This window comes from Hippopotamus amphibius, chromosome 3, assembly GCF_030028045.1.
Source record: "Hippopotamus amphibius kiboko isolate mHipAmp2 chromosome 3, mHipAmp2.hap2, whole genome shotgun sequence".
In the NCBI taxonomy this organism is placed as follows: Eukaryota; Metazoa; Chordata; class Mammalia; order Artiodactyla; family Hippopotamidae; genus Hippopotamus; species Hippopotamus amphibius.
In genome coordinates this window covers 40,844,828-40,871,501 of record NC_080188.1, presented here as the reverse complement: position 1 = coordinate 40,871,501, position 26,674 = coordinate 40,844,828, and the positions used below count along the sequence as shown (strand labels likewise).

Below are 26,674 nucleotides of genomic sequence, written 5' to 3'. Positions count from 1 at the left end.
GAATCCATCAGGCCCTGGGCTTTTGTTTGTTGGGAGATTTTTTTAATCACAGTCTCAATTTCAGTGCTTGTGATTACTTAGGTATTAATCTAACAAAATATGTACAGGATCTGTATTCTGAGAACTACAAAAGCATTGTAAAAGAAAGACAACATAAATAAATGGAGTGATGTACTTCTTTCTTGATTGAAAGACTCAGTATTCTTAAGATGTCATTTCTCCCTGAATTGATTTATAGATTCAATGAAATCCAAATCAAAATCCAGGAGAATTTTTCTGTAGATAACACAAGCTGATTCTAAAACTTATACTAAAAGGCAAAGAAACTAGATTGGTCCAAACAATGTTAAAAAGAATAAAGTTGGACTTGATTTCAAGAATTACTCTAAAACTACAGTAATCAAGATGGTGTGCTGTTGGCCAAAGGGTGGGAATGTAACATCAGTGGAAACTGATTCACAAAAAATATGTTTGATTTTTTACAAAGGTGCAGAGGCTATTTAATAAAGAAAGGGTGATCTTTTTAAACAAGTGGTGCTAGAACAATTATATATCTAAATGCAAATAAAATCAAGCTTGATTCATCCGTCACACCTTAAACAAAAATTCCAAATGGATCACAGACCTAAATGAAAACATAAAACTGGGAATTCTGCAGTGGTCCACCAGTGCTTTCACTGCCAGGGCTTGGGTTCAATCCCTGGTCAGGGAACTAAGATCCCACAAGCTGCATGGTGTAGCCAAAAATAAATAAAACTGTAACACTTCTAAAAGAAAGCATAAGAAAAAAGTTTTTGTGATCTTGGGTTAGGCAGAGAGTTCTCAGATACAACACCAAAATTTCAATCCATAGAAGCAAAAATTGACAAATTGTACTTCATCAAAATTTAAGACTCCTGCTTTACAAGATGCTGTTACAAGAATGAAAAAGCAAAAAAAAATTGCATATCACATATTTGACAAAGGACTTGTATTCAGAATATGAACAGAACTGTCAAAATTCCACCGTGAGAAAACAACCCAAGGGACTTTCCTGGTGGTCTAATGGTCAAGAATCCACCTTCCAACGCAGGGGATGCAGGTTCCATCCCTGGTTGGGGAACTAAAATCCCACACGCCTTGGGGCAACTAAGCCTGTGTGCTGCAACTACTGAGTCTGTGTGCTACAACTAGAGAGAAGCCCATACACCACAGCTAAGGATCTTGCGTGCCACAGTGAAGACCCTGCGTGCCTCAACTAAGATCCAACACCGCCAAAAATTAAAAATAAATATTAAGAAAGAAAATAAATGGAGACTCTTCTCTGAAAAAAAAAATGGGCAAATATTTAATCCTATATTTTGATAAATTAGATGTATGAATGGCAAATAGTACATGAAAATATGCTCAACATCATCAATCATTAGGGAAATGCATATTAAAACTACAGAGATACCACTACAAACTTACTAGAATAACTTTTTTAAAGATAATACAAAGTGCTGACAAGGATGCAGCCACAATTCGTAGACATTGATGGTAGAGGTGTAAAAAGGTAGGACCACCTGTAAGAAGAGTTTTACAGTTTCTTATAAAAAGTAAGATATACACTTATCATATGACCCAGTAATCTCATTCGTAGATATTTTACCAAAGTGAAATGAAGACTTACTTCACACAAAAATCTGTATATGAATATTTACATAGCTTAATGATTGTGTAAAACTGAAAACAATCCTAATATATTTAAATTGGTGAATGGATAAACAAGCTGATACCTCTCTACAGTAAAATAGTATTCATAAATAAAAAAGAGTGAGCTCTAGTACACAACACTTGTGTAAATCTATACATTATAATGAGTTAAAGAAATCAGTCTCAGAAGGTTCCATACTGTGATTCCACTTATATGACATTCTGGAAAAATGCTAAACTATAGCAATGGAAAACATCAGTGGTTGCCAGGGATTGCGTATGAGAAGAAGGATTGACTAAAAAGGAAGAACATTAGGACTTTTTTTGAGGTGATAGAACTTTCTGTATCTTGATTGTGGTGATAGTTGTCAAAACTCATAGAACTATACACCAAAAAGTGAATTTTATTTATGCAAATTAAATATTTTTAAAAGGAAGAAAACCCCTGTACATAAGATATATCACACTTGGAATTATTTATTCAGTTCACAGCTTCTCGCATATTAAAAGCTCTAAGAGGACCATACTATATTCTCAACACTAAGAATTCCTAGCCCACGGACATGCAGCTACCCTTCCCTTCTTAACTACTCCGAGTTCTCATGTGAGAGAACATGGGCTAACCTCCTCCAGGATTAGAGACCACGTGAAGAGAGTGGTTCAGCCAGCCCTGGATGACCACCAGCACCAGATGTGTAAATGAGGCCAACTTGGACCATCCAGCTCCAGCCAAGCTACCAGCTGGTTACAGTCCTGTAAATGACACCAAGTGAGACTAACAGAAGAAATGTCCAACTGAATCCAGTCCAAATGGCTGATGTGCACTGTCGTGAGCAAATAAAATGGTTGTTGATTTAACCACCATGTTTTAGGGGAGGTTTGTTACACAGCATTATATAACTGACACAATAGCATTCATGGAGGAGGCAAATTATATTGGATTCCCCCACCCCTGTTTTTTTTTGTTGTTTGTTTTTTAATTATTTTAAAGACGTTACAGGAAATCCTTTTGTCTCTAGAGGGGGAAAAGAAAAGAAAAGCATATTAATACCACATTCTCAGAGATTTCTTTTAGGGGGTATTTTCCTGCATAAAGCCCAGGCAGTGTATTATGCTGACATATCTATAATAACATCTTCATCCTTTGTGGTTATGTTTTAAGATAGAGAAGGTCAAAGATGAGAGGGAGAGAGCTGACAGGACCAATAATTCATAGATGACAAAAGGAGACTAAGAGAGGACATGGTGGCAATTTGATGGGCTTTTTAAAACCATGTATTGTTTTAAAGCCAAAAGTTGGATTAATATGTATAAGTTAAAGGAAGAATGTTTCAAACTCAATAGTCAGGAATAATTCTCTAAAATGACAGCTGACCAAAAGTGAACTATGCTGCCTCAAAAAATCAATGAGATGGCTATTATTAGGAATTTACAAACAAGCTGAATCATCACATCCTAGAGATGTTTTCTGTATTGAGTCTGCAGGTGATTCCTATACAGAGTGAGACACTATAATGGATAATTTTCTAAAGTTCCCTCAAACTGAGTTTATTAAAATTATTTGTCATCACAAGAGTCATACCAGTGTTTTAAAACTTGGACCTTTAAAAATTGCTGTTCTTTTAATTAGTGAGATTTTCCAGATATGCCCTGATAACAGGTAACCAGACCAAGTTGTTTTGCCTCATAATTTGTAGGAACAGGGACTTCTTTTGATAAGTGAATCCAAACAAGCTGGAGATATTTTTTCTCTCCAGTTTACAGCTTGTCAAGTGACCATGAGTACCAGGGATTGTTTCAAAGGATGGAGAGAAACTGTCACATCCAGCCTGCCCTACTTTACCAAAAACTGGACTGCAAACAGGGCCAGCTTTGTGGTCTTGTGAACTGTGTACTTACACTGGGTCCCATGCTTGGTTTAATGGTCTGCTACCACTGTTTTGAAATTCTTAATGATTCTTGAACAAGGGGCCCCACAGCCAATCCTAACTATGATCTTTATCTGTAGTTCCTAACCACCCACTCACTCCTTGTTATCTTACACTCTGCCTTATGCCTTTACAGTGGAACAAGACTGCTCTCTCAAGTCATCTGTTGCCTGATGGCCAATCCCATAGTGTCCCTTTAATCCTCATCCATTTTCATCTGTCTCAAGTATCTGACATTGTTGACAGACCATACCTTTAAATGCCCTGTTTGGTTTCCGTGACTCTATATGGTTTTCTTCTCATCAAATTTGTTTTATAAAGTTGACTAGAATGATGGAATGAAGTTAGTAGTCACAATACATGCCTCAGGGTTTTTTTTCTCTAGAGTGGGCCTATACTGTATCCACCAGGATTTGTTGGTACTCCTCTTATTTTCACAGGGTCAGTGGCGAAATGATTTCCAAATATATAAATTTAAAGGCTAAACTATATAATCCTACCTGGTTGGTATTACAAATCATATATAGGATTTTTTGTTGTTGTTTTGTTTTCTTTAATGTAGCACTGAAGTTAAGAACATACCAAGGGTTTTATCAGTTGAATATATAAATGGTCGTAAATTTCCTCGAGTCTCCTTCACGAAATAATCAGTGACGCTGAAAAGATTCGGGAGTGTTACCTGTATAAAGAGAATGAGAGAAGGCTCAGTGTCACCTGTGTAAAGACAGTAAGAGAAAACTCAAATGAAATTTAATGGAGATTACTGTGTATTTCCTATCCTCCGGAAAACTGTGTCAATTCCTCACTTCAGTAGCTTACTGAATGGCCAAGGTTTTACTTACACATGCACTTTATTTCTCCTTCATAACCATATCTAATTCCCTATTAAGAAATTACCCCTTTGGGGACTTCCCTGGTGGCACAGTGGTTAAGAATCTGCCTGCCAGTGCAGGGGACATGGGTTCAATCCCTGGTCCGAGAAGATTCCCACATGCCACAGAGCAACTAAGCCCCTGTGCCACAACTATTGAGCCTGCGGTCTAGAGCCTGCAAGCCACAACTACTGAAGCCCATGTGCTTAGAGCCTGTGCTCCACAACAAAAGAAGCCACTGCAATGAGAAGCCCATGCACCTCAATGAAGAGTAGCCCCTGCTCGCCACAACTAGAGAAAGCCTGTGCACAGCAACAAAGACCCAACGCAGCCAAATAATAATAAATTTTTTAAAAAAAGAAATTACCCCTTTGTAATTACCCCTATTGTGTACAATTTGGTGGACAATAATTAGATACTCTGCTCTTTCCCAGTTACTGCATGAGAATATGATTCAAGTTAGGCCCAAAAAGCTCCCTTCCTGAAATTTGAACTGGAGTAGAGGAGCAGGAAAGGAGATTCCTAATCAGATGATGCTTAGCACAAGTAACTCTTCCTACTCCCTGAAGGTTTTCTAGCCTTCCAGTCATTCTATGCACTTCCTATGTTCTTAAATTCTTTTTTGCTTAAGTTAGCCATAATTGGTTTCTTCTGCTTGAACCTAAAGACCCCTTTAAAGCCAGAGAATTTAGGATTTTAATATTTCATTGTAAGAGGATAATTTACTTGGCTAGGAGTAACAGAAATGTCCTGCTACCCCCCAAACCAATATTTTTAGGCAAGTAAAATCAGGTTAAACCTGAATATCCCTGGTAACCTTAAGGAGGAAAAAGAGTTCACAAAATGACAACCTCACTGAGGGGTAGGATTAGGAAGTATGGAAGGTGAAAGAATAATCCAGGCTGTCAGCTTTCTGTACACTGGGGACAGTTGGGGCTAATGACAGATAAATGAGCCCCAGTTCACCAGTTACAGAGGCACATTATTCCTCCCCGACCATTGCTTCCAGTCACTTGGTTATTTGGATTATCCTTCAGCAATCTAATGCTCTGTTTCCTTCATTAGAATTTCTAAAAAAAAAAGTCCAGTCAGGCATGGGCATGAGCACTGACAATCTCTGGGAGGCATTTATGGCAAAGATGTAAGTGGGGTGTATGAAGCAGCAGCTGCCTTGCTCTTGGTAAAGGTCTGCATTCTAAGGGTTATGGTCAGAACATAAGAAATTCAACACTACACTCCCTTTCTCTGATCAAGACAATGGGCCTGGAGAGGTGAGGAAGTAAGAGCTCAGTTTTAGAGACGATATCATAAACCTCTTCAAGACCCATGGTTTCCATTTAAGTGGTAGCACTTTCCTGACCCAGTCTTCCCACCACTGCAGCCTAAGATCACAGATACTCCCTTTCCCCAGCATCCTGGACTATAGGCCACATTATTTCATTCTCATTGGCTGAAACCAGTGTAAATACCAGTTTTTCTCCCTGTATAGTAAGTGTTATCTCAGGGTAATGATAAAGATTAAATTAGGTGGTGTATGTAAAGTATTTGGCTGTATGCCTAACATAGTATCGAATGGTTATGACTATAAGTCAGATTGAGTAGCAGAGGGGTTGAAGACAAGGAACAAATCCTTTCTTCACTACTTGTTACTATTAAGAGAGGAATTTCTGAACTTCTGCATGGTGGGTATTAAAGGACCAGGCATTTAAAGCTTTTTTTTTTCCATTAGAAATAAGCACATTGGAATACTTACATAACTCTCATTGGAGGATGCAAAATAGATGCTTAACAAAAATATTTTTCTCTCTCTAAGATAACTATGTTGATAAAGATTTTCAGAGAAAGAAATGGACAGATTTGATAACAGATGATCTACTCTGCCTCATCTACCTGCTCTTGCATCTCAGTTCTCACCCTGGATGTCTGCTAACTTTGCCCTTTAACATAGCTGTTTTTTGCCAGCACTATGTTCCTCGGCAAGGATTCTGCTTTTCCACCTTAATCTGAATTCTGTAAGGTAGGTTTGGGTGGAAGCAGGAGAAAATTAAATCAACAAGGAAATAGTTACTTACAGGTTTTTCCAATTCAATAGTGTAGTTTTTCCCTACACTCGTCACTTTGTAGTGCTTGATTCTTGGCATGCTAAAAAAAAAAAAAAAAAAAAACCATTAAAAGTTCATCTTCATTTGAGTATACTATTGGATCAAATCAAACTAATGTGACTATAAAATATCACCTGTATGGTAAAACTATGTTCCCATTACTCTAGTTTCCTATGTCTCCTTTTAGGGGTTTATACATTAGGGATATAGGAAACCTGGGTCATTATTGAGTGGATGAATGAGAAAGAATAACCAAGGTGAAAAAAAAGGAATCAAGAACTGAAAATCAGGCAAAAGCTATTTTTTTAAATGCCGGTAATTTAAAAATAGACAACACTGTAAAATCCTACGTAGGCATATACAATCAAATATGTATCCTTTATATTAAAAGGGAAGTAGAATTACTGAAAGCAAATTACTTTCTTCATCACTATTCCAATCAGAATGCCCTCAATGGCTGTGCTTCCTGCTAGTCATATACTACCTTGGATTATCTGCTAACTTCAGGACTGACTTAAAGATATGGAAAATGGTTAAGTGTTAGGTACTATACGAATATATAAGTGAGAATGCAAGTATAGTAGATGAATCCTAATGTTTTCCTCTTCTGTAGTCACACAACACTCTAAGTTATTACCACCCTAGACACATGGTATTTTTTGACTAGAACTGCTTAAGAATAAGGAGCACATTCAATTCACTTTTGTACTCTAGCATTAGGCACACAATGAATATTTATACAACTGAATTTTTTAAATATTAGGATCCCATCTAATAGTGCTATTTGCTAGAACTAATTTATACTGAGAGCAGAAATCAATATGTTTGCCTTGACTCATATGGCAGCAGTGTCAAGACCAAGACTTTTTCTAATGTTGAAAAGTTAATAGCATTTATTACTCCTCCATTGCTTGAAAGACAAACTAATTCAACATCTGTCCAGTTTACAGAAGCTGCCTAAGCAAAATTGTTTATTAGGTTAAGTTTGTCTACAGGGCCTCCCATGTTCTTTTTCATCATCCTCTCTCCATTTCCAGGTCACATTCCTCTGAGACTGAACTACAGTTCTACTTAAGGGACTCTTTCGTCATCTACTGTAATATCCGAATCGTCTCTTAATTGAATATCACGTTGGAAAACAGCTAATAATTTTTTCCAGTCACTTACTCTAGAGCTTCATTCTCGAAACCTGGGATAAAACTTAACCAACTCTCTTCCCTCCTAAGGAAAAACAAAAATTATTCCCTTGTGCTGAACCTTCAGGAATCAGTCACAGGCTAGTGAAGGAAACTTTTGGACAGAGGAGATCCTACAAGTACCCTCTTTTGGGGTGGCTGGCTCTGGCTTTATCTTTATCCCTACATCAAAAGACCTTTATAATCATACTTTTGAAAACCCTCACCAATTCCCACTAGAATTCCTTTATTCGTATGAAATAAGTGATTATTATTCCTTGGAAGACTGATAGAAAGCTTGAAGGCCATGGCCTTTATAACCAGAAAGATCTGCGTCCAAATTCTGGTTCTGCTGTGTGAACTCTCTGAGCCTCATTTCTTCATCTATAAAATGGAAATGGAGAGAGGATGTCTGTTTCACAGTGCTGTTGTGACTTAATGTTTGAAAAATCTTTAGTATGGTATACTGTCTGTCACATGTAGACGCTCAGTAAATTATAATTCTTTTTTACTACTTTTTAAATGCATTGTTTTAACTTAGTAGTTTCTGTCTCATCTTCTTCACTTGTAAAACATGGAAAATACTGTCTGTCTCAGTTTATATTGTGCCTGAAGGAGATGTTTGTCAGGCACTCAACAGAGCACCCACAAATGTACCCCGTAAGTGGGGACAATGTTGTTAATAATAGCTGTCATATCATCATCACCATCATCAGCCATGGCAAAGCTGTGGTAGGAAAAGCAAAAGTTAACAGTCCCTTGGAACTTTTGACTAATAGGACTAAGTTCTGAGACAGAAAATAAATAAGGTAGAAAAAAAACATTCCATTGAAGTTGCTTAGGTTTCAACTCTCATTTCAGACCTGTACTTTTCTTTCATATTTTGTTTTTCCAAAGGAATAAAGAGAGCGGGGGAAAATAAATACTAGATTGATAAAATTTGCTATATTGAGGTTTCCTGATTATGACCTCAAAAAGAAGGAACCTGTCTTTAAATATATATATATATATATATATATATATAGCCTTAAATATGTTAAAATATGGCCTTAAAAATGCTGTTCCTAGCTTCTGACCCCAGTTTTTGCAGAGGAATGAATTTTGGGTAAATATTTTCTATTGCTTTATTGGCTAATGGCTTTTCAAAGTGTTTATACTTCTAGCTTGCCATGTACTCATAACAATTTTAAGAAAGCAAAACCAAATTATGAAGTTTGTTGTAAAAATAGCTTTATGTCTTATGAATTCACACATCACTGGCTAGGTGAAGGTGGATGATATCTTACATCAAGAGAGGAGTCACCTGATAATTTGCCATTGAATGACTTTTGCTTCTTCCTGAGAACTATAATCTTTCCTCCCACAGGTGATTTGTTAACAGATGGAGATAATTTTACTTTCAAGTACTGCTTTGTAAACCAACTTGCCCTTTTCAGCTAGTGTTTTACCAGACACACTAGTCTAAACTTGCATGGCTGAACACTTCTCCTAAAACCTGTAAGAGTGAATTGGTTTTTTGGGTAAAACAGGTGCTTCCTAATGGTCTGAGTTTCTGCCAAAGTCTTTACATTAAGCGCTACAGTCAAACAAGCTAAACTTCTACTACTCTCTACAATTGCTATTCTTTAAAATTGTGATCTGTTGAACAGAAGATATTAAATCCAGGCATTCTAAATGATCTATTTGGAGGCATTAGAGAACACATATGATAATCCTTAACATCATAGATACACCTGGCTCCTAAGGAATATTTATGCAAAAAACAGTTAAAATTTTTCCTAGACACTTTCAGATATAAACTATTCCCCAAAGCTTAAATACACACATACTGACTCCAGTGTTACAATGCTCTAGTTTAACCACTGTACGTCACTCCTTGGTTTCTAAATATAAACTTTTCTTGAGAGTGGAGGGATGATCAGTTTTATGAAATGTTATAAACTTTTATGACCATCAGCTGTACAAGCATGAATTTCTATGTGAATTTAAACTGGAAGTATGTTTACTAAAATTAGACGTATGTACTTTTTATATGAACTCCTTTGCCAGACTCTTTCTAGTGAGGTTAAATATAATTTAAATACAATATGAATAAAAACTGTGATGTTAAATTCATATCCTAAGTATAGAAACTCATTGCTTTGGTCACAACCTGTATTTACAACAGAAAATGCTGTTATTTCTCATAGGTCACTCGTACGGAAAATGCAAATCAAAAGTTGGACTAATTTAGACTATGTTAAAAGAGATCTTGCTGCTATTGTGCAGGAAATATACAGTCTTTAAACAGCCATTAGATCTCAGGATTTTGTTCGTTTCATGCAGAACAGTAGCACAGGGTTCACATGCAAATGGATCAAACATTCAATCCAACCAAGAAAAGAAGAGTATGAAAGATACAAGCTAATCACTTTCTTGTGTGATCTAATTTAACTTTCAAGGAGTTAGATTAAATTTCTTTTTTAAAAAACCTGTGAGATAAATTTTTTTGCTAATTAAGAATTATTTTATTAAAATTTTTTAAAATTCCATTTACTAAACCTTAAGGTGGCTCAGAATAAAATCCAGCAAAAGATATGCAGTACTTTATTTAAAATTTTATAAAACATTATTGAAGGGCATTAAAGAAGAGTTAAATAGTGACACACAAGAGGATAAGATCTCCAGGTGACAATATGGACTATTCCAAAAGCATGTCCTCAGGGTAAACATGAAGTTGTGAATTGGTGAGTACAATATATCATTTCCATAAAACTTAAAAGCATAAAACAATGCTATATAATAATTGTGGGACAAACATATGTAGAAAAAGGGGAAAGTAACCCAAAGTGTGTACCTACCCAGGACAGTGGTTGGGGGTGGGGAGTGGGTTTGGCAGGAGCGGGGCAGATATGGAGTGTTTGGTTTGTCATAGCTAGGATTTGAAATATGGCAGTCTCAGCTTCAGATTTGATGCTAACAATTCCTCTAGTCTCTGTGCCAAGTTTATGGACTGATGGAGAAAGGCCAGAGACTTAGGGTGCCTGCCTCCCCCACCCCCACCCTCTTGAGCCAGCTCCTAGCTGAGACTGGCTCCATCCAGTCACTGCCCTGATCAGATGCTCCACAGGTAAGAGGTGGGCTCAGGAGCCACCTCCGTGGACCTGGGTTCAGCTATGTAACTTTGGGCAGGTTGCTGCCCTCTGCAGGTTTCATTTTCTCATTTTGTAAAATGGGATGGTATGTGAGATAAATTTTGTATACTCTTATTTTTAAAAGTGGAAGTAAACAGTTAAAGGCATTCCATATTTTGTGTGATATTCAATTTCCTAAATCCTAAAAAAGGACAGGCTCCTTGACCAGGATATACTAAATAGAAAAATTCTCTCTTCTCCCAGGAGTTCTTATAAGTTCACTGATATTTAATGGCAGTTGTAACTTTTGTTTCTTCTGGACTTGTTTCAAGATAGCCAATTAAATTATAAATCAAGTAAATTAAAACTGAATAATCCATGATATGCTACCATATTAGTTGAAAATCCATTAATTCCAAATGTTAGCCTATAATAAACAGAAAAAATAATGAAAGCACAAGATAATTAAGCTGACATAGATATTCATTGTGGAAAAATACACACACACACACACACACACAAGCAAACACACATGCACACACAAACACAGATTCTCTTACTTCACACACAGAATCAGGATATGATTTACCATCTAACATTCTTGCCACACAGCTAATGTATAAAGACAAGTCTCTGTTTATATGAAGTCACTGGCAAGTGAATGAAGCTTCTTGGGTTATAGCTCTTACTAGCATTGCAGCCATATGCCATAATTTAAATTTTGTCCTGTGACTGTTTTCTTTTTACTGCCTTTATTCAATGTCTTCATATTTAATCTATTTAGAATTATTGATATTATATATGGATCAATAGATCAATTCATAGATGCATTATAGCTAAAAAAAAAATTTTCCCCAGAAAGAATGGGAAATTCAAGAATCAAAGTTTTGTTTAAGCTCTTATATGGAAGATAATCATGTACTGAATATTTTCATTTAGGAGAAAAATCTCTATATTTTAATTGTATTATCAGTTGTAAAAAGAATAAAATACCTAGGAATAAACCTGCCTAAGGACGCAAAAGATCTATATGCAGAAAACTTTAAGACATTGCTGAAAGAAATCAAAGACGGCACAAACAGATGGAGGGACATACCATGTTCCTGGATTGGAAGAATCAACATCGTGAAAATGACTGTACTACCCAAAGCAATTTACAGATTCAGTGCAATCCCGATCAAATTACCAATGGCATTTTTCACAGAACTAGAGCAAGAAATCTTACGATTTGTATGGAAACGCAAAAGACCCCAAATAGCCAAAGCAATCTTGAGAAGGAAAAATGGAGTTGGTAGAATCAGGCTTCCTGACTTCAAACTATACTATAAGGCCACAGTGATCGAGACAGTATGGTACTGGCACAAAAATAGAAAGGAAGATCAATGGAATAGAACAGAGAACTCAGAAGTAAGCCCAAACACATATGGGCACCTTATCTTTGACAAAGGAGGCACGAATATACAATGGGAAAAAGACAGCCTCTTCAATAAGTGGTGCTGGGAAAATTGGACAGCTACATGTAAAAGAATGAAATTAGAACACTTCCTAACACCATACACAAAAATAAATTCGAAATGGATTAAAGACCTACATGTAAGGCCAGACACTATAAAACTCCTAGAGGAAAATATAGGCAGAACACTCTATGATATCCATCAAAGCAAGATCCTTTTGGACCCACCTCCTAGAATCATGGAAATAAAATCAAGAATAAACAAATGGAACCTCATGAAACTTAAAAGCTTTTGCACAGTGAAAGAAACCCTAAGCAAGACTAGAAGGCAGCCCTCAGAATGGGAAAAAATAGTTGCCTACAAAACAACGGACAAAGGATTAACCTCCAAAACATACAGGCAGCTCATGCAGCTTAATACCAAAAAAGCAAATAACCCAATCCACAACTGGGCAGAAGACCTAAATAGACATTTCTCTAAAGAAGACATACAGATGGCCAACAAACACATGAAAACATGCTCAATATCACTAATCATCAGAGAAATGCAAGTCAAAGCCACAATGAGGTGTCACCTCACACCGATCAGAATGGCCATCATCACAAAATCTGGAAACAACGAATGTTGGAGAGGGTGTTGAGAAAAGGGAACTCTCCTGCACTGTTGGTGGGACTGTAAGTTGGTACAGCCACTATGGAAAACAGTTTGGAGGTTCCTTAAAAAACTACAAATAGAACTACCATAGGATCCAGTAATCCCACTCCTGGGTATATACTCAGAGAAAACCATAATCCCAAAAGAAACATGTACCATAATGTTTATTGCAGCACTATTTACAATAGCCAGGACATGGAAGCAACCTAAATGCCCGTCAACAGATGAATGGATAAAGAAGATGTGGCATATATATACAATGGAATATTACTCAGCTATAAAAAGGAATGAGATGGAGCTATATGTAATGAGGTGGATAGACCTAGAGTCTGTCATACAGAGTGAAGTAAGTCAGAAAGAGAAAGACAAATATTGTATGCTAACTCATATATATGGAATCTAAAAATGGTACTGATGAACTCAGTGACAAGACAAGAACAAGGATGCAGATGCAGAGAATGGACTGGAGAACTCGAGGTTTGGGGGGGCGGGGGGTGAAGGGGAAGCTGAGACGAAGTGAGAGAGTAGCATAGACATATATATACTACCAACTGTAAAATAGATAGCCAGTGGGAAGCTGCTGTATAACGAAGGGAGTTCAACTCGAGGATGGATGATGCCTTAGAGTACTGGGACGGGGAGGGTGGAGGGGAGTCGAGGGAGGGAGGGAATACAGGGACATGTGTATAAAAACAGATGATTGAACTTGGTGTATCCCCAAAAAAATAAATTTTTAAAAAATTAAAAATAAGAAAAATAACAAAATAAAAAAGTAATTATATTATCAGTTGTAAAAATGTTAACTAAGCCAGTGTCCCTATTGAAATGCAATTTTTTATAGACTGAGAGATGGAGTAGACTTTAAAAGATACAACCACTCTCACTACACAGAAAAATCAACTTTTGCATATAAGTGTTACTAACTTTATCAAAGGTCAACCATTTCACTAGAAAGAAATTATTAACCTTAACAAGAGGCTCCTAAGTGATTCTTCTTAAAGTCAGATTATGTCACTTCTTTATTCATCAGAGGCTGGTGGCTTCTCATGTCACTTACAGTATAACCCTTTTCCCTACAATGACTGGTAGGGCTTAGAGCCGTCAGCCCTACCCCCACCTCTGGAATCACATCTCCTACCTCTTTCTCCTTGCTCACCCATTGTAGTCACAGTGGCCTCTTGTTTTTGAACAACCCAAGCATTCTCCTGCCCCTAGCCTTCTGCAGTGGCTGCTTGAAATGCTCTTGTCCTAGGTATTGGTATGGTTTGTTCCCTCACTTCCTTCAGGTCTCTGCTTAAGTGTCAGTTAACAAAGGAGGCCTTCCTTGACCACTCTATAGTAAAACAACAGCAACCAGAAAAAAATTTCTCTATATCACCTCTGAGAGTTCCCATATCCACCATCCTGCTTTATTTTACTTCTGTACACCTTATCATTATATGCATGATATTTTTAGTTATGTATTTATTTATAGTATGTGTGACCTTACAAGAATATAGACACATTAAACCAGGGGTATTGTTTTGTTCACTGCTGTACCCTCAGTACCTAGAGTATTACTTGGCTCACAGTTGCTCAATAAATATTTGTTAAAATGAATGAGCGAACAAATAATTAGAACTATATCCAGGACCAAAGTAATTTGCTCATTCTTCTTCCCTACTACAATTATTAGCTTTGGCTGTCTTTAGCATTGTTTATATAACATTCCCTCCCTATTCTTGTGTTCACATTTTTATCCCCAATGAAATACATAACAGGTGCTGATCTGAACTTGTGTGACTTTGCTTTCTAAAGTGATATCATGCTTTTAACAATTTCATACATTTTTAAATTAAACATACTCTATCTCCTGCCGGATGGTGATGGAATAGTTTCTGCTGTCACTACCAGGTCTCAGGATCATATTTCCCAAGGAAGGGTTCTTCTCAAGCATCTCAGTTGCTTCTTTCCGGGACACTGTATAAAAACATCTACAGATGAGGTGAGATAAAAATCAGAATTTTTTTTTAAATGATGAAGACCATTACTTGAAAAAATGCTACTAAAATAACTCTAAGAGCTATAGTTAACTTTTCTTAAAATTTCCAGCTTTGTTATTACAGTTAATGCAATATAATAATTATTACTGTCACTACAAGCCTGTGCCATTGCGAGTGTGCTTATACTTAAGGCCATCCTTCCCTTATTCCTCCAAAGCCTCTTTCTTTTTAAACAATGAAGACCTGAAAGTGTATCTACTGATCAGTACATATTTACCATTACCGCTTGAAAAGTCTAAGACAAAAATTAACAGTATATCCCCAGTCTCAGTTTATAATAGGCTCTTGGATAAATAATATTTGTTGGTGGTTTCATTTCAGAGATACAACCCCCCACCCACCCCCCTATATATATATATATATATATATATATATATATATATATATATATATGTATAGGGTGCCTGATCTTCCAAGAAACATTCCTTTTGGTCTGGTCCAAAGCCAAGTATACCCACCTAGCACCATTTATATATATATATAAAATACAGGTGCTCCTCTATGATCTCTGTTTTAAATAACACATTTAAGGGTATGCCTGAATTCACTCTTTTGATATAATATGGCTTTCTGATGGCATTGGTGGCATTTTTATGTGTAAAGTTTTTAAGAAATTACTTTTTTTTTTGCACTTCTTATTTCATAGTAAATATTATTGTCAATGAAAAGTCTGTTTTTTCAACAGAAAAAAATTTGGCAGGATATACAGTACACCAGGATGTTGAAAGAGAATATCTCTGAGTGGTGGGATAAGGAATGATTTTAATCTTTTTATTTATCTGTAATAAACATGTATTGCTTGTTTTATTGAGCAAAAAAAGAAAAGGAAGCAGTCTATGTTACTTTTAATCTGTCAGTCTATCGGTTGATCCTGGTTTCAGCTAAGAGGGATGACTAGCAGGTTTTAGCAACTGTAGTACAAATAGAGTACACATCAGAATCTGATGTCAAAGGTGGTACCAGGACAAGTTTCACTGATAAGAAGATGAAGATTCCAGGATTCATAGTCACACCTTTCAACACTATAAGAGTTAAAAAACAAATGTAGGCTGTTGCTGACTTCAGGATGTTCTGTGCCTCTTCATTTCCAACAACACCTTGCCACTTTACGTGGTGTCTTCCTCAAAGTACAAGCTCAAGACTAATCATTGATTGATCAATTGAATAAAGCATTCAGGTATTTTAAATCTTTGGTATAATTTCCTGATAGAAACTCAGTCAATCATAGAGTTGCATGGTAAAAAACATCTTTTCCTTCCTTCTACATAGCAGTTTTATTTAGGCTTGTTCTTTGGAAAAAGATTTATTTAGTCTAAAGGTGTGGGTGGAAGGGGATTTCCTGTGTGGTAAGAGGCTTTGTTCAAATCTGCATTTTGCATTTTGTTGATATGACATAGAAGAGGAAATGTGGCATGTACTCAGAGATATAACCACAAGACAGCTTACTGTCCCCAGTTTAACGAGTCCAATAACTAACTCTCCTTGATAATTAGAAATTAATTTTAATAATCTAAGAAGTAAACTGGAGTTCATGGTGCACTTACGCTGGCATTGGGTTCAATACATCCACATAATCTTCAGATGGTTCCTTCCCTTTTTCCGGAGATGAACTTGATGTCCTCTCTGTCTCAATCCTCCTTTTCTTTTCTCTTTCTAGGACTTCATGCAGTCTAATTACTTGCCCAGGAAGGAGTGACACATGCAGGGGAACTGACAGCTGAAACCAATTAAAGCAGTAGGCAAACAAGAAAGCAGAATAACTAAGTGGTTTTAGCAAAGATGAGCCTGTTCTGGTCCTTAGAAGTTTCAGTTACCTGACAGAGATGGATGGATAGGGTCATGAATAGAGTATCTTGGTGTCTTAGAACAACCTCTAAATCAGCTAGAACCTACACAGGATGCCTGGTCTTCTTCCAGGAAACATTCCTTTTGGTGTAGTCCAAAGCTAAGTATACCCACCTAGCACCACAAGTTTGAATCAGCAACAAACCTCTCATTTCCTATTCTGAACTCACTGGATCTCACTGCCAGAAAAGTCCTAGAGCACCTGCAAGTTGCCCAGCTATCACACAGATAACCTGGAATAAGCTCCACCAACCATATGGCAACATGAGGTTGAGATGGAACTATTCGTTAGATGACTTGAGAATCAACAAGTAGAGGCCTATACTTTGGTGTGTTTGTGTTTATATTTCAGATTTTCACTTGAATTTTCAGAATCAGGATTGATACTGGTCTATTGTTTTTTGTTTTAGTCTTTTCTAGAAATGTGTTTGGGTTGAGTCACCTGTATTCTCCTGATCATTTATGACCAACTATGTACTCTTGGAAGTTACATTCTAAATGGTAGAGTGTTTTTCTTTATGTGACACTACCTGGCCTATATTTTGAGGCAGCCACGTCTGATTATCACCTTGATCTCCAGACTGGATGCACGCTTTCCAGGGGATGTATAGGAAAGTCCTTTAGAGTGTGGGAAAAAAACATTTAACTTCATTTTCTATTTACACATTGTCTTATTAATTCCTATTGTTCATATTTTACAACGTGTGTGTGTGTGTATGAAATTTGCTATTGCAAATCCTCACAGCAATGATACAAGATAGGTATTGTCATCCCTACTTTACAAATTAAAAAAACAGGCTCAGACAGATTAAATAACTAGTATGGGGTCACATAGCTAGAAAGTTGTGGAACCAGGACTCAAACTCCTGTTTAATTAATTCAAAAGCAATGTCTCTGTACTTTCAACTATAGTCTGTGTTTCTCAAACTTCTACTAAAGTTGCCCTAACAACAGCGTGTATGAATGTGTACACAGAGTGATCTGGGAACATAGTAAAAGACAATATTTATAGAGCACAACATTTGAGGCAAATTGTTATCTTTTGAAAATGCACATGAATTTTATATTAATTCTGTACTATATGTAATTTTAATTTTTAAAAAAAATATGCTTTTTATTCTTACTTCAAGGAAAAAATTAAAAACAAATCTTTTGGGCCAAAATGTCAAGTATAATTAGTGTTCTAGTAAGATGCACCCCTAGTTTTTTCCAGTGGTTTTAGTGTACTCCTAAACACCTAATCACACACCTTCAGGATACCTGTATGCCGGTGTAAGAAGTTCCAGGCTACACATACAACAATGCCTTTCCACAACAGAGGGAGGGAATGCAGTTCCCCACAGCCTTACTCCCTCCCCTCAAGTCAATACGCCTTTCACATCTCTAATGGGCCCACTCTTCTACCTTCCTATGACTTTCCTACATGGTGGTTGAACCTCCAACTTTCACTTGTTTTTGGCTGAGAGAAAGAACCAGCATCTACCATCTTGGTAAAGTGCCGTGCTTATTTCATGTGAATGCAAAACCTTTACTTAGAAACTAGCTTTGGATAAAGTCTATTTAACTGACCCTAACAAACAGAAACTTTTCATGTCCTCTAAGAGTATTAGAAAACATAGTACTCTTTATGGAGCTGATTATCGAAATACCTCATGTTTCTTAGTTGCTACAGGGTCTTTATTTAAAATAATGGCTGCAACAGTTAACTATAACTGTTAGTAGTTAGATCTTACTATTTGTCTTAGATAAGATGCCACAGAGTTGAACAGAGAAGCACCCCTTTGTCTTGAGACTCAGTAAACAAATGTTGAAAGGTGACTTTTTTTGATAGTCTCTTCCTGTTATATTGTCTGTGTTATTCATAAAATTCATCTCGGCATTTTATAAATATGTATTAAATGAATAAAAAAGGAATTGGGAAGTCTTTTAAAAGATGTTATGTAAGCTACAAATATCAGAATACAGAAAGGACCACTGTTTCTAAAGGATAAGACCAAAAAGTAAATCTCCCTGACCGCTGTTATTCACTACCTAGCATCATTGCCCTGTTGATTTTCTTCATAACAATTTTCACAATTTTAAATTATCTCATTTGTTTTCTTGCATATTTTATTTCTCCTTTTCATTCACCCAATAAAAATATAAATTTCATGAATAAATGTTAGGATTTATATCTGTCCTTTTCAATTGTTATAACTTCAACCCCCTTCACTCAGCATGGTCCATAGTAAGTGTTCAAGCAGTAAATATTTGTTGAATAAGTGAATCAATAAAAAATAATGTCCTTCCTACCTCAGTTACGGTGAGAATGAAGCCCCTCCATTCTTCCCCACTTTCTGTGTTCTCGGTCTAAAGATGTAGACAAAAACAGATAAAGACAAACAAGAAAAGACTTGAATGACTATGAACATTAATACTTCTATCAACTTCAGGTAACCTGAGAATTTCATATAATTGTTTTATATGACTCAAAATATGTAAGCCATCAAAACCCAGCAAGACTGACAAAATGTATATTCTTCTATTGAAGTACATTGTTTTAAAAAGTCAATTGTATTTTTAAAACCACTTACAGTCAGGTAAAAGGAAGAAATAATTCATTTTCCTTTATGCTTATGAAATATTTCAATACTGTTTTCTTTTGTCAGAAGACAGAAGTACATAGCTTTAATCTGCTTATTAAACAAGTAAAATTTTACATATTTACTTAACTCAAAAAAATTTAAATGTTAGCACAGTTATTTCTTTAGTACATCAATTCATGGTTACTCCCTCCATTGGTATTTAACCCTAACTGGCTTTAAGCTGAGGCAACCAGGTAGGACCAGTGTAGTTACTTACCTTAGTAGTTAGTAAGTTACCTTAAAAACTTCCAATTCTTAGCTCTAAATATTACTGATACAGCCAACATTTATTAAGTGCTTATAAGTGGCACTGTTCTAAGCACTTCACTCTATTAGTTGATCTAATCATGGCAATTTTGCCAAAAGTACTCCTTTTAAAATTTCATTTTATAGATTTATTCATTTAACAGATACACACTGCGTTGCCTTTAAGTTCTGGGCACTATTCTATTTACTGGTTTATGTAAGAAAATAAAACAAAAATCCTTATTTTCATAGCGTTTAGGGTTTATCAAGGAACAATAAATAATAAACATAATAGTAAATGTTATTGTGTCAGATGGAAATAAATGAGAAAATAAAATGTGGAGCAGGGTTAATAGAGATTGGGAATGCCCTTAGGAGCTAGGGGAGGGGAAAAGAGTTGCAAGTTTAATAAAGTAGTATAGGTAGGCCTCAGAAAGAGGGTTACATCTGAGTAAAGACTTACTTCTGGGTGAAGAAACCAAGACAATAAAGAGGTTAAGAAAGTGGCCTACAATTACACACTAACAAACAAAACATCCAGAATTCAAATCTAGGCATCTGACTCCAACCTTGTGCCCTAAACCACCACATCAGAATCATCCAGGGAGGTTGCTTAAAACATAGATTCAGATTCAGAGGCACAGGTTTGGAGGTGGGGGCTTACATTTCCTAAGTATAAGTGATTACTAGTACACTAAAACTTAATGACCAGTGCTTTCAAGGTTAAACCCAACTACATTTTATTCAATTGCAAGTTATTCTCATTATGTTGTGTCGTTGGTTGACTTTCACTGGCTCACTTTCAATGCCAATTCTAGAAAAAAATATTTTCCACTATAGGTGCTGGTTATTCAGCGGTGAGTTTAACAAACAGGTCTCTGCCTGTGTGGAATTTGGAGTTTTATGAGATTAATTCCATATTTCACAAATTGTGTGTATCTAATATACAATTCTCATTCAAACTTTCTAATGGTTCGTTATAGCTTTTGTTTTGTTTTCTGATCCAGTATCCAATCCAGGATCACGCATTGCATTTAGTTGTCTTGACTCCATAGTCTCCATAAATGGGAACAGTCTTTCTTTGGCCTTTCTTACACTGGTATTTTTGATGAGCACAGGCCAGTTACCTTGTAGAGTGTCTCTCAATTTGTGAAATATGAGTTTGTCTAATGGTTCCAGCCATATATCTTGTTGGACACATCTCAGAATCATCTAGGAACTCAGTGAATGCCAAATTCTTGGATGCAATTCAAAGAACAACTTTGTAAAAACAGCAGGTGGGATGGGTCCCTGACTTTGTCAGAGGACAGAAGTATATGGTGTCAATGTGCTTGTATACTAAACAGTGAACATGCCCTCTCAAAACCCTATTTAAAAAACCATGGCTCTTGGCAAAAGGCAACAAATATTAAGAAAATATGACTTGGCACTCCTCTTAATAATTCCTCTTTACCTCAGCCACTAGGTTTGGAAGAGGTAAATGCTAGTTATAACAACTTGTTTCGGACTAATTTCTTCTCCTCACTCACCTTCAATTGCACTTCCTCTTTTGGCAAAACAAGGGTGAATTTTACACGATTCTTTTCAGTTGAATTCTGGTCAGTAAGGCATGTGAGGTCTATTATGTCTAACTTGTCAACAAACTGCAAAAATAAAGGGAAATCTCATTAAATTATTTCATGGGTAATATATATTAGTTCTAGAAGGGAGGAATATAACATCTTGCTTTCAACTTATGTGTACTTGGCATGATATCCACGTTTTCAGCTGGGCACGGCACCCCTTCCCAACCTAGAGGGCATTTGGAAATGTATTACTTGGTGATGACCTCGACTGGCTCATACTTTGCAAAAGCCAATTGAGAAATTTTCAGGAATTTTGCAAGCCACTTGTTAAATATAGCCATTATTAGAAGTTAAATTATATAAACATACAATTAAATAAATTATATTAACAACAAAGGTAATTAAATTTCAAAACATCATTTTTCTGGTTATATTACTACATAGCATTCTCTATGCTCTTGTGTTTAATCACATCTTCGTTTCTGTGTGGTGAAAATCCTATATATGTACTGTGACAGGTATGCTGCTGTACCTTTCTTTCCAACTCCATATATAGTGAGGTAACATTGATAGGTTGAAATTGGTCATGGTGGGAATTTTTACACCCTGGAAACTGGCAAATCTTACAAATTACAAGTTAGGGTTTGATTCATTGTTTTGTTAATTGTCCAAGGGAACCATCAAACTTCTTATACAAAGGCTAAATAGTAAATGTTTTAGGCTTTGTGGACCACATACAGTCTTTGTTGCAAATTCTTGCTTGTTTGTTTTTTTTAACAACACTAAAAATGTAAAAAATATTTTTAGTTCGTATACTGCACAAAATCAGGCCACAGGCTAAATTTGGTTCAAGGGTCACAGTTTGCTGGCCTCTGGCCTAGACTTCAGAAAGTGAAGAGGAAAATGTCAGTAATGCAGATGAAATTTTAAAGTTTGCTGTGTCTGAAGCCTTTTCATTGTAAACAGAACAAAAAAAATGACAAAATATTCTTCCATAATTCAAAAATCATCTCATTTAACAAAGTTGTTCATGTCATTGACAAATGGGCAACGTTCCAACATACATAATTGTTGCTTTACTTTCTTCTTACTCATTAATGTAAACAAAAACACTGGCCAACATTCATGTCAAATATGATATTTAATGACAATAAAGTTATTAGGGAAACTAGCAGATTGGAAAATAACTCTATTTGTCAAATCATGATTGAATTGCAATCATAGTTGTCCATGGATATAGGTTCAGGAAAATCAGCTAAAGTATTCTGTGAGATTCAATTGCCTATATGGAAGTTACAGTGAAGAGTATTGTGTATTTTATTTTTTAAACTGTGTACTGCACATTCTTTATATCAGTAATATTTGTAATGTATATATAATATATATACATACATAATTTTTTTCAGAAAGCCATTGTTTAACATGTACTGCATGCTACTGGTTATGAGGATCCTATTAGGAAATCTCCATCTTATTCCAGTATAACAAAAATATTTCTTCTGAGCAGTTGGTCTATATGAACTGGTCTGTATGCAACTGACTAGACTTGCTCTGCAGTATTAGAAAGATTAGGACCAACTCTACTAAATGTAGTAGAATTGTTAAGTGTATCATTTTTTGCTAAATCAGCCTCATTGTTGACTTCTTTTTATCTCCTTTGATTGTCGTCTGTGTTATGCCCAGTACAACTTATTTTGCTATATTCTTATAAGTATGCTTATTCTAGTTTTATGAATAAGGTAAGGCATAAAAATAAGTAAATTTTTTTCCAGAGCTATTCCTATGTTGATGAGGTTGAGGGTAAGTTTGGGTTGACCTATTTATTTTCAATGAACAAAGAGCAATTAAAAATGGAAGGAGAAGTATAAGGAAAGGAGGACTAAAATTTAAATTACACGAGAATCTTTATTTGATAAATTGTCTAGATCAAGCTAAAGGAGGAAGTAACAGAGGAAGAAATGGTGGAGTTAGATAGAGTGCTGTAAGCTGATCTATTGATTAGAAGAAAGAAAGTCATATCTTTTTGGTTTTAATTGTAGTACTGAAAGAGCCTTAAAGGTCATCTATCTAATCTAGCTGCCCTCTGATGCTTGACTCTCCCCCACGGTTTTCCTCCATGCAGTCATCCAGCCTATGTTGGAACATCTCGAACAACATGGAACTCATACATCCTATGCACCTCTGCCTGTAGCAAGATTTTTCTTGTATTAAGCTACAGTTTTTCTCTAGGCAATTTCCATCCATGGGTCCTAGTCCCTTTCCCCTAGAATAGCACTAAGCAAATTCAGTGACTCTTTCACATGGCCTCCTCACAGTCTTTCAAATATTTAAAGGCAGCTTTAAATTCTTCCCTACTTATAGGTTAAGTTTCTACAGTTCTTGCTTGTTCTGTCCCTGTGCTTTCTCCTATAAGACTATCACCAAAAAAATTCCCCCAAAGTCTGCATCCTCTTTTAACAAAATTGGTAGATGGGTGATTCCACAGCATTTCGTTAAAACAGCCTCTTTGTGGCATAGTGGTTAAGAATGCTGGCTCGGGAACAAGATCTGGATTGTACTCCTTTCATTAGCTTTCTGATCTTGTACAATTTTTTAATCTTAAACCTGACAATTCTCATCTATAAAGTAGGGATTAAAATAGTACCCACTCTGCAGTTTTGTTTTTAGAATTAACTGAAATAATACATGCAAAATGCTTAAATGCTTACTATGTGCCAGCTACTCTCTTCAGTCTTTACTCTCTTAAGTCTTTTAGTATTGCATTTAATCTGTTTGATAACTTTATGAGATGGGCTACTGTTTTCATCCTAATTTTTATTTGAAACTGATTGTGTTGGAGATCTTTTGTTGATATTTGCTCCTCTAGATTCACTTTTATCCCATCCAACACTGTGCGGGAACTATATGGACAACATGAGGGCTTCCTTAACCCGTGACTTCTGTTGGGTTGGACCACTGGTGAGCACTGGCATATCGGAAGAGTGAGGAGAGTGAGGTCAGGTATTTATTACTCTATGCAATTGTCTCCTCTGTCAAAGATCATACTCTTTTCAAGGCAGTCATCTCACTCAGCTCTCCTACTATTCTCCCTCTCTTTCCTTTACTCCTAGGTATGGTAATGGGGCAATGTTACAAAGCCTCATGGTTCTGTAGTAGCCTTTGTGGTTTTCCTTCGCCCTGTCCACTGCTTTGAATATAGTATCTTCATTAAACTGTCTTCAAATTGCCTAATTAAAGAGGTCATCTGTTTCCTTCCAGTACCCTGATACAACTGAGACAGAGACAGGTTAGGTAAATAGCTCAAGATGCCAAAATGGCACAGTGAACAGGGGCAGGGCCAGGACAAAAACCCAGGTAGTCTACCTAAAGACCAGGCTCCCAGTCACTAAGTTGTACCTCCCTTGCCATGTAGTAAGAGAATAGTAACTGTTAACTCTCTCACATATGTGTATGATACAAGGTTTAGGCCAGGGTCTTTTATATTTTCACTGACATCAGTGAGAAGTTAGAGACACAACAGAGAAGTTAATTCTATTAAAATTTATTTTATGGTATTTGAAAACACCTTTATATAAACCTTGTCTGTCCAGAAATCTGATGAAATATGACCATTTTAAGTGTGTTTTCTGTTTTGTTTTTTAAATAACTTCTGGTTAGTTTACCACTAATGGTGCTGGAATGCCTGCAGGTGGAATACATCACACAGGCTCTTTTTCTGTATCTTTCATTAGATCTGGTCACATAATAATGATGTTTTAAGAAGTGTGGGCTACTACATCCATGGTCTAAAATGTGTATTTTTTTTTTCTTTTTATTGGCTGTGTTGGGTCTTTGTTGCTGCTCATGGGCTGGGCTTCAGTAGCTGTGGAGTGTGGGCCCAGTAGCTGTGACTCACAGGCTCCAGAGTGCAGGCTCAGTAGTTGTGGAGCACAGGCTTAGTTGCTCCGAGGCATGTGGGATCCTCCCAGCCCAGGGATCCAATCCGTGTCCCCTGCATTGGCAGGTGGATTCCCAACCACTGCACCACCAGGGAAGCCTCTAAAAGGTATATATTTAAACAAGTTAATAGATCATAAAATCTCATAAGCATAGCATTCCAAAGTAGGCATGCATCTGCTACTAAAATGCTACATTTCATTTGTGGAATAAATGCGCTGTTGGTGGGAATGTAAATTGATACAGCCACTATGCAGAACAGTATGGAAGTTCCTTGCAAAACTAAAAATAGAGTTACCATATGATTCAGCAATCCCACTGCTGGGCATATACCCAGAGAACACCATAATTCAAAAAGACACATGCACTACTATGTTCATTGCAGCACTATTTACAATAGCCAGGACGTGGAAGCAACCTAAACGTCCATCAACAGATGAATGGATAAAAAAGATGTGGTACATATATACAATAGAATATTACTCAGCTGTAAAAAGCAATGAAACTGGGACATTTGTAGAGACATGGATGGACCTAGAGACTGTCATACAGAGTGAGGTGAGTCAGAAAGAGAAAAACAAATATCATATATTAACACATATATGTGGAATATAGAAAAATGGTACAAATCAACTGGTTTGCAAGGCAAAAATAGAGACACAGATGTAGAGAACAAATATATGGACACCAAGTGGGGAAAGCGAGAAGGGTTTGGGGGAAAGAATTGTGAGATTGGGATACCAAATTGTACACTCTAAATGTATGCAGTTTATTGTATGTTAACTGTATCTCAATAAAAGTTCTTAAAAAAATGAAATACACAGTTTTCAATTTTTCTGTGTGTGGATAAAGTGAAATATCAATTATTTAAAATTAATACAAATAATCTTAGAATTTCTTTATTGTTATTTTCATGCTTGAGCTCTTAGAAGTCTTATCTCATGGGGTATGTTTGTGTCTTTCTAGAAAAATTAAATTGTGATATATTGTATGTTATGAGGCTTTGGAGATCAATTAACACCTTCTGAGTTGCCAGGAAATTTTACCATGGGTCTTGTAATTGATAGCCCTCAGATGTAAATGTTCTTATTTAAATTGGTTGTACTAGAACATCTTTACTTAGGGAATACAGAAAATGAATAATAAACTATATGACAAGTATTTATTGGGAAAAAATTAAATCAGCTAAACATGTGTACTTACTGTTGTACTTTTTTTGTCAGTATAAAAGAAGAGTGTAGTTCCTCTCAACTCCGTCCAATAATGTTTATAGTCCTGTGGGAAAGAAATTATAAGCATTATTTTATTATGTGTATTCAACTATTTTCCTATTGATATTTCCCTTTGCAACTTTCTTAATTGCTGTATGATATAAGGTTCTTCTTTATCCTGAGATAACGCACCTACTTTTTTACAGCTTAATTTTACATTTAATTTGCTGGTT

General features: G+C 36.1%; 1 protein-coding gene across 1 annotated transcript in view; it reads right to left on the bottom strand.

The window, feature by feature from the left end:
- Window positions 1-2,142: 2,142 nt before the first annotated feature.
- STAP1 (signal transducing adaptor family member 1) overlaps window positions 2,143-26,674 on the bottom strand; it is a 33,484-nt gene continuing 8,952 nt past the window's right edge. Inside the window, exons 2-9 of the mRNA XM_057726411.1 lie at window positions 26,434-26,505; window positions 21,259-21,372; window positions 19,152-19,208; window positions 16,559-16,731; window positions 14,817-14,945; window positions 6,547-6,616; window positions 4,185-4,281; window positions 2,143-2,689 (exon numbers count right to left, since the gene is read on the bottom strand). Of these exons, the coding sequence (XP_057582394.1) occupies window positions 2,655-2,689; window positions 4,185-4,281; window positions 6,547-6,616; window positions 14,817-14,945; window positions 16,559-16,731; window positions 19,152-19,208; window positions 21,259-21,372; window positions 26,434-26,505 (747 nt within the window). The 3' untranslated portion in view covers window positions 2,143-2,654. The remainder of the gene's footprint in view (window positions 2,690-4,184; window positions 4,282-6,546; window positions 6,617-14,816; window positions 14,946-16,558; window positions 16,732-19,151; window positions 19,209-21,258; window positions 21,373-26,433; window positions 26,506-26,674) is intronic.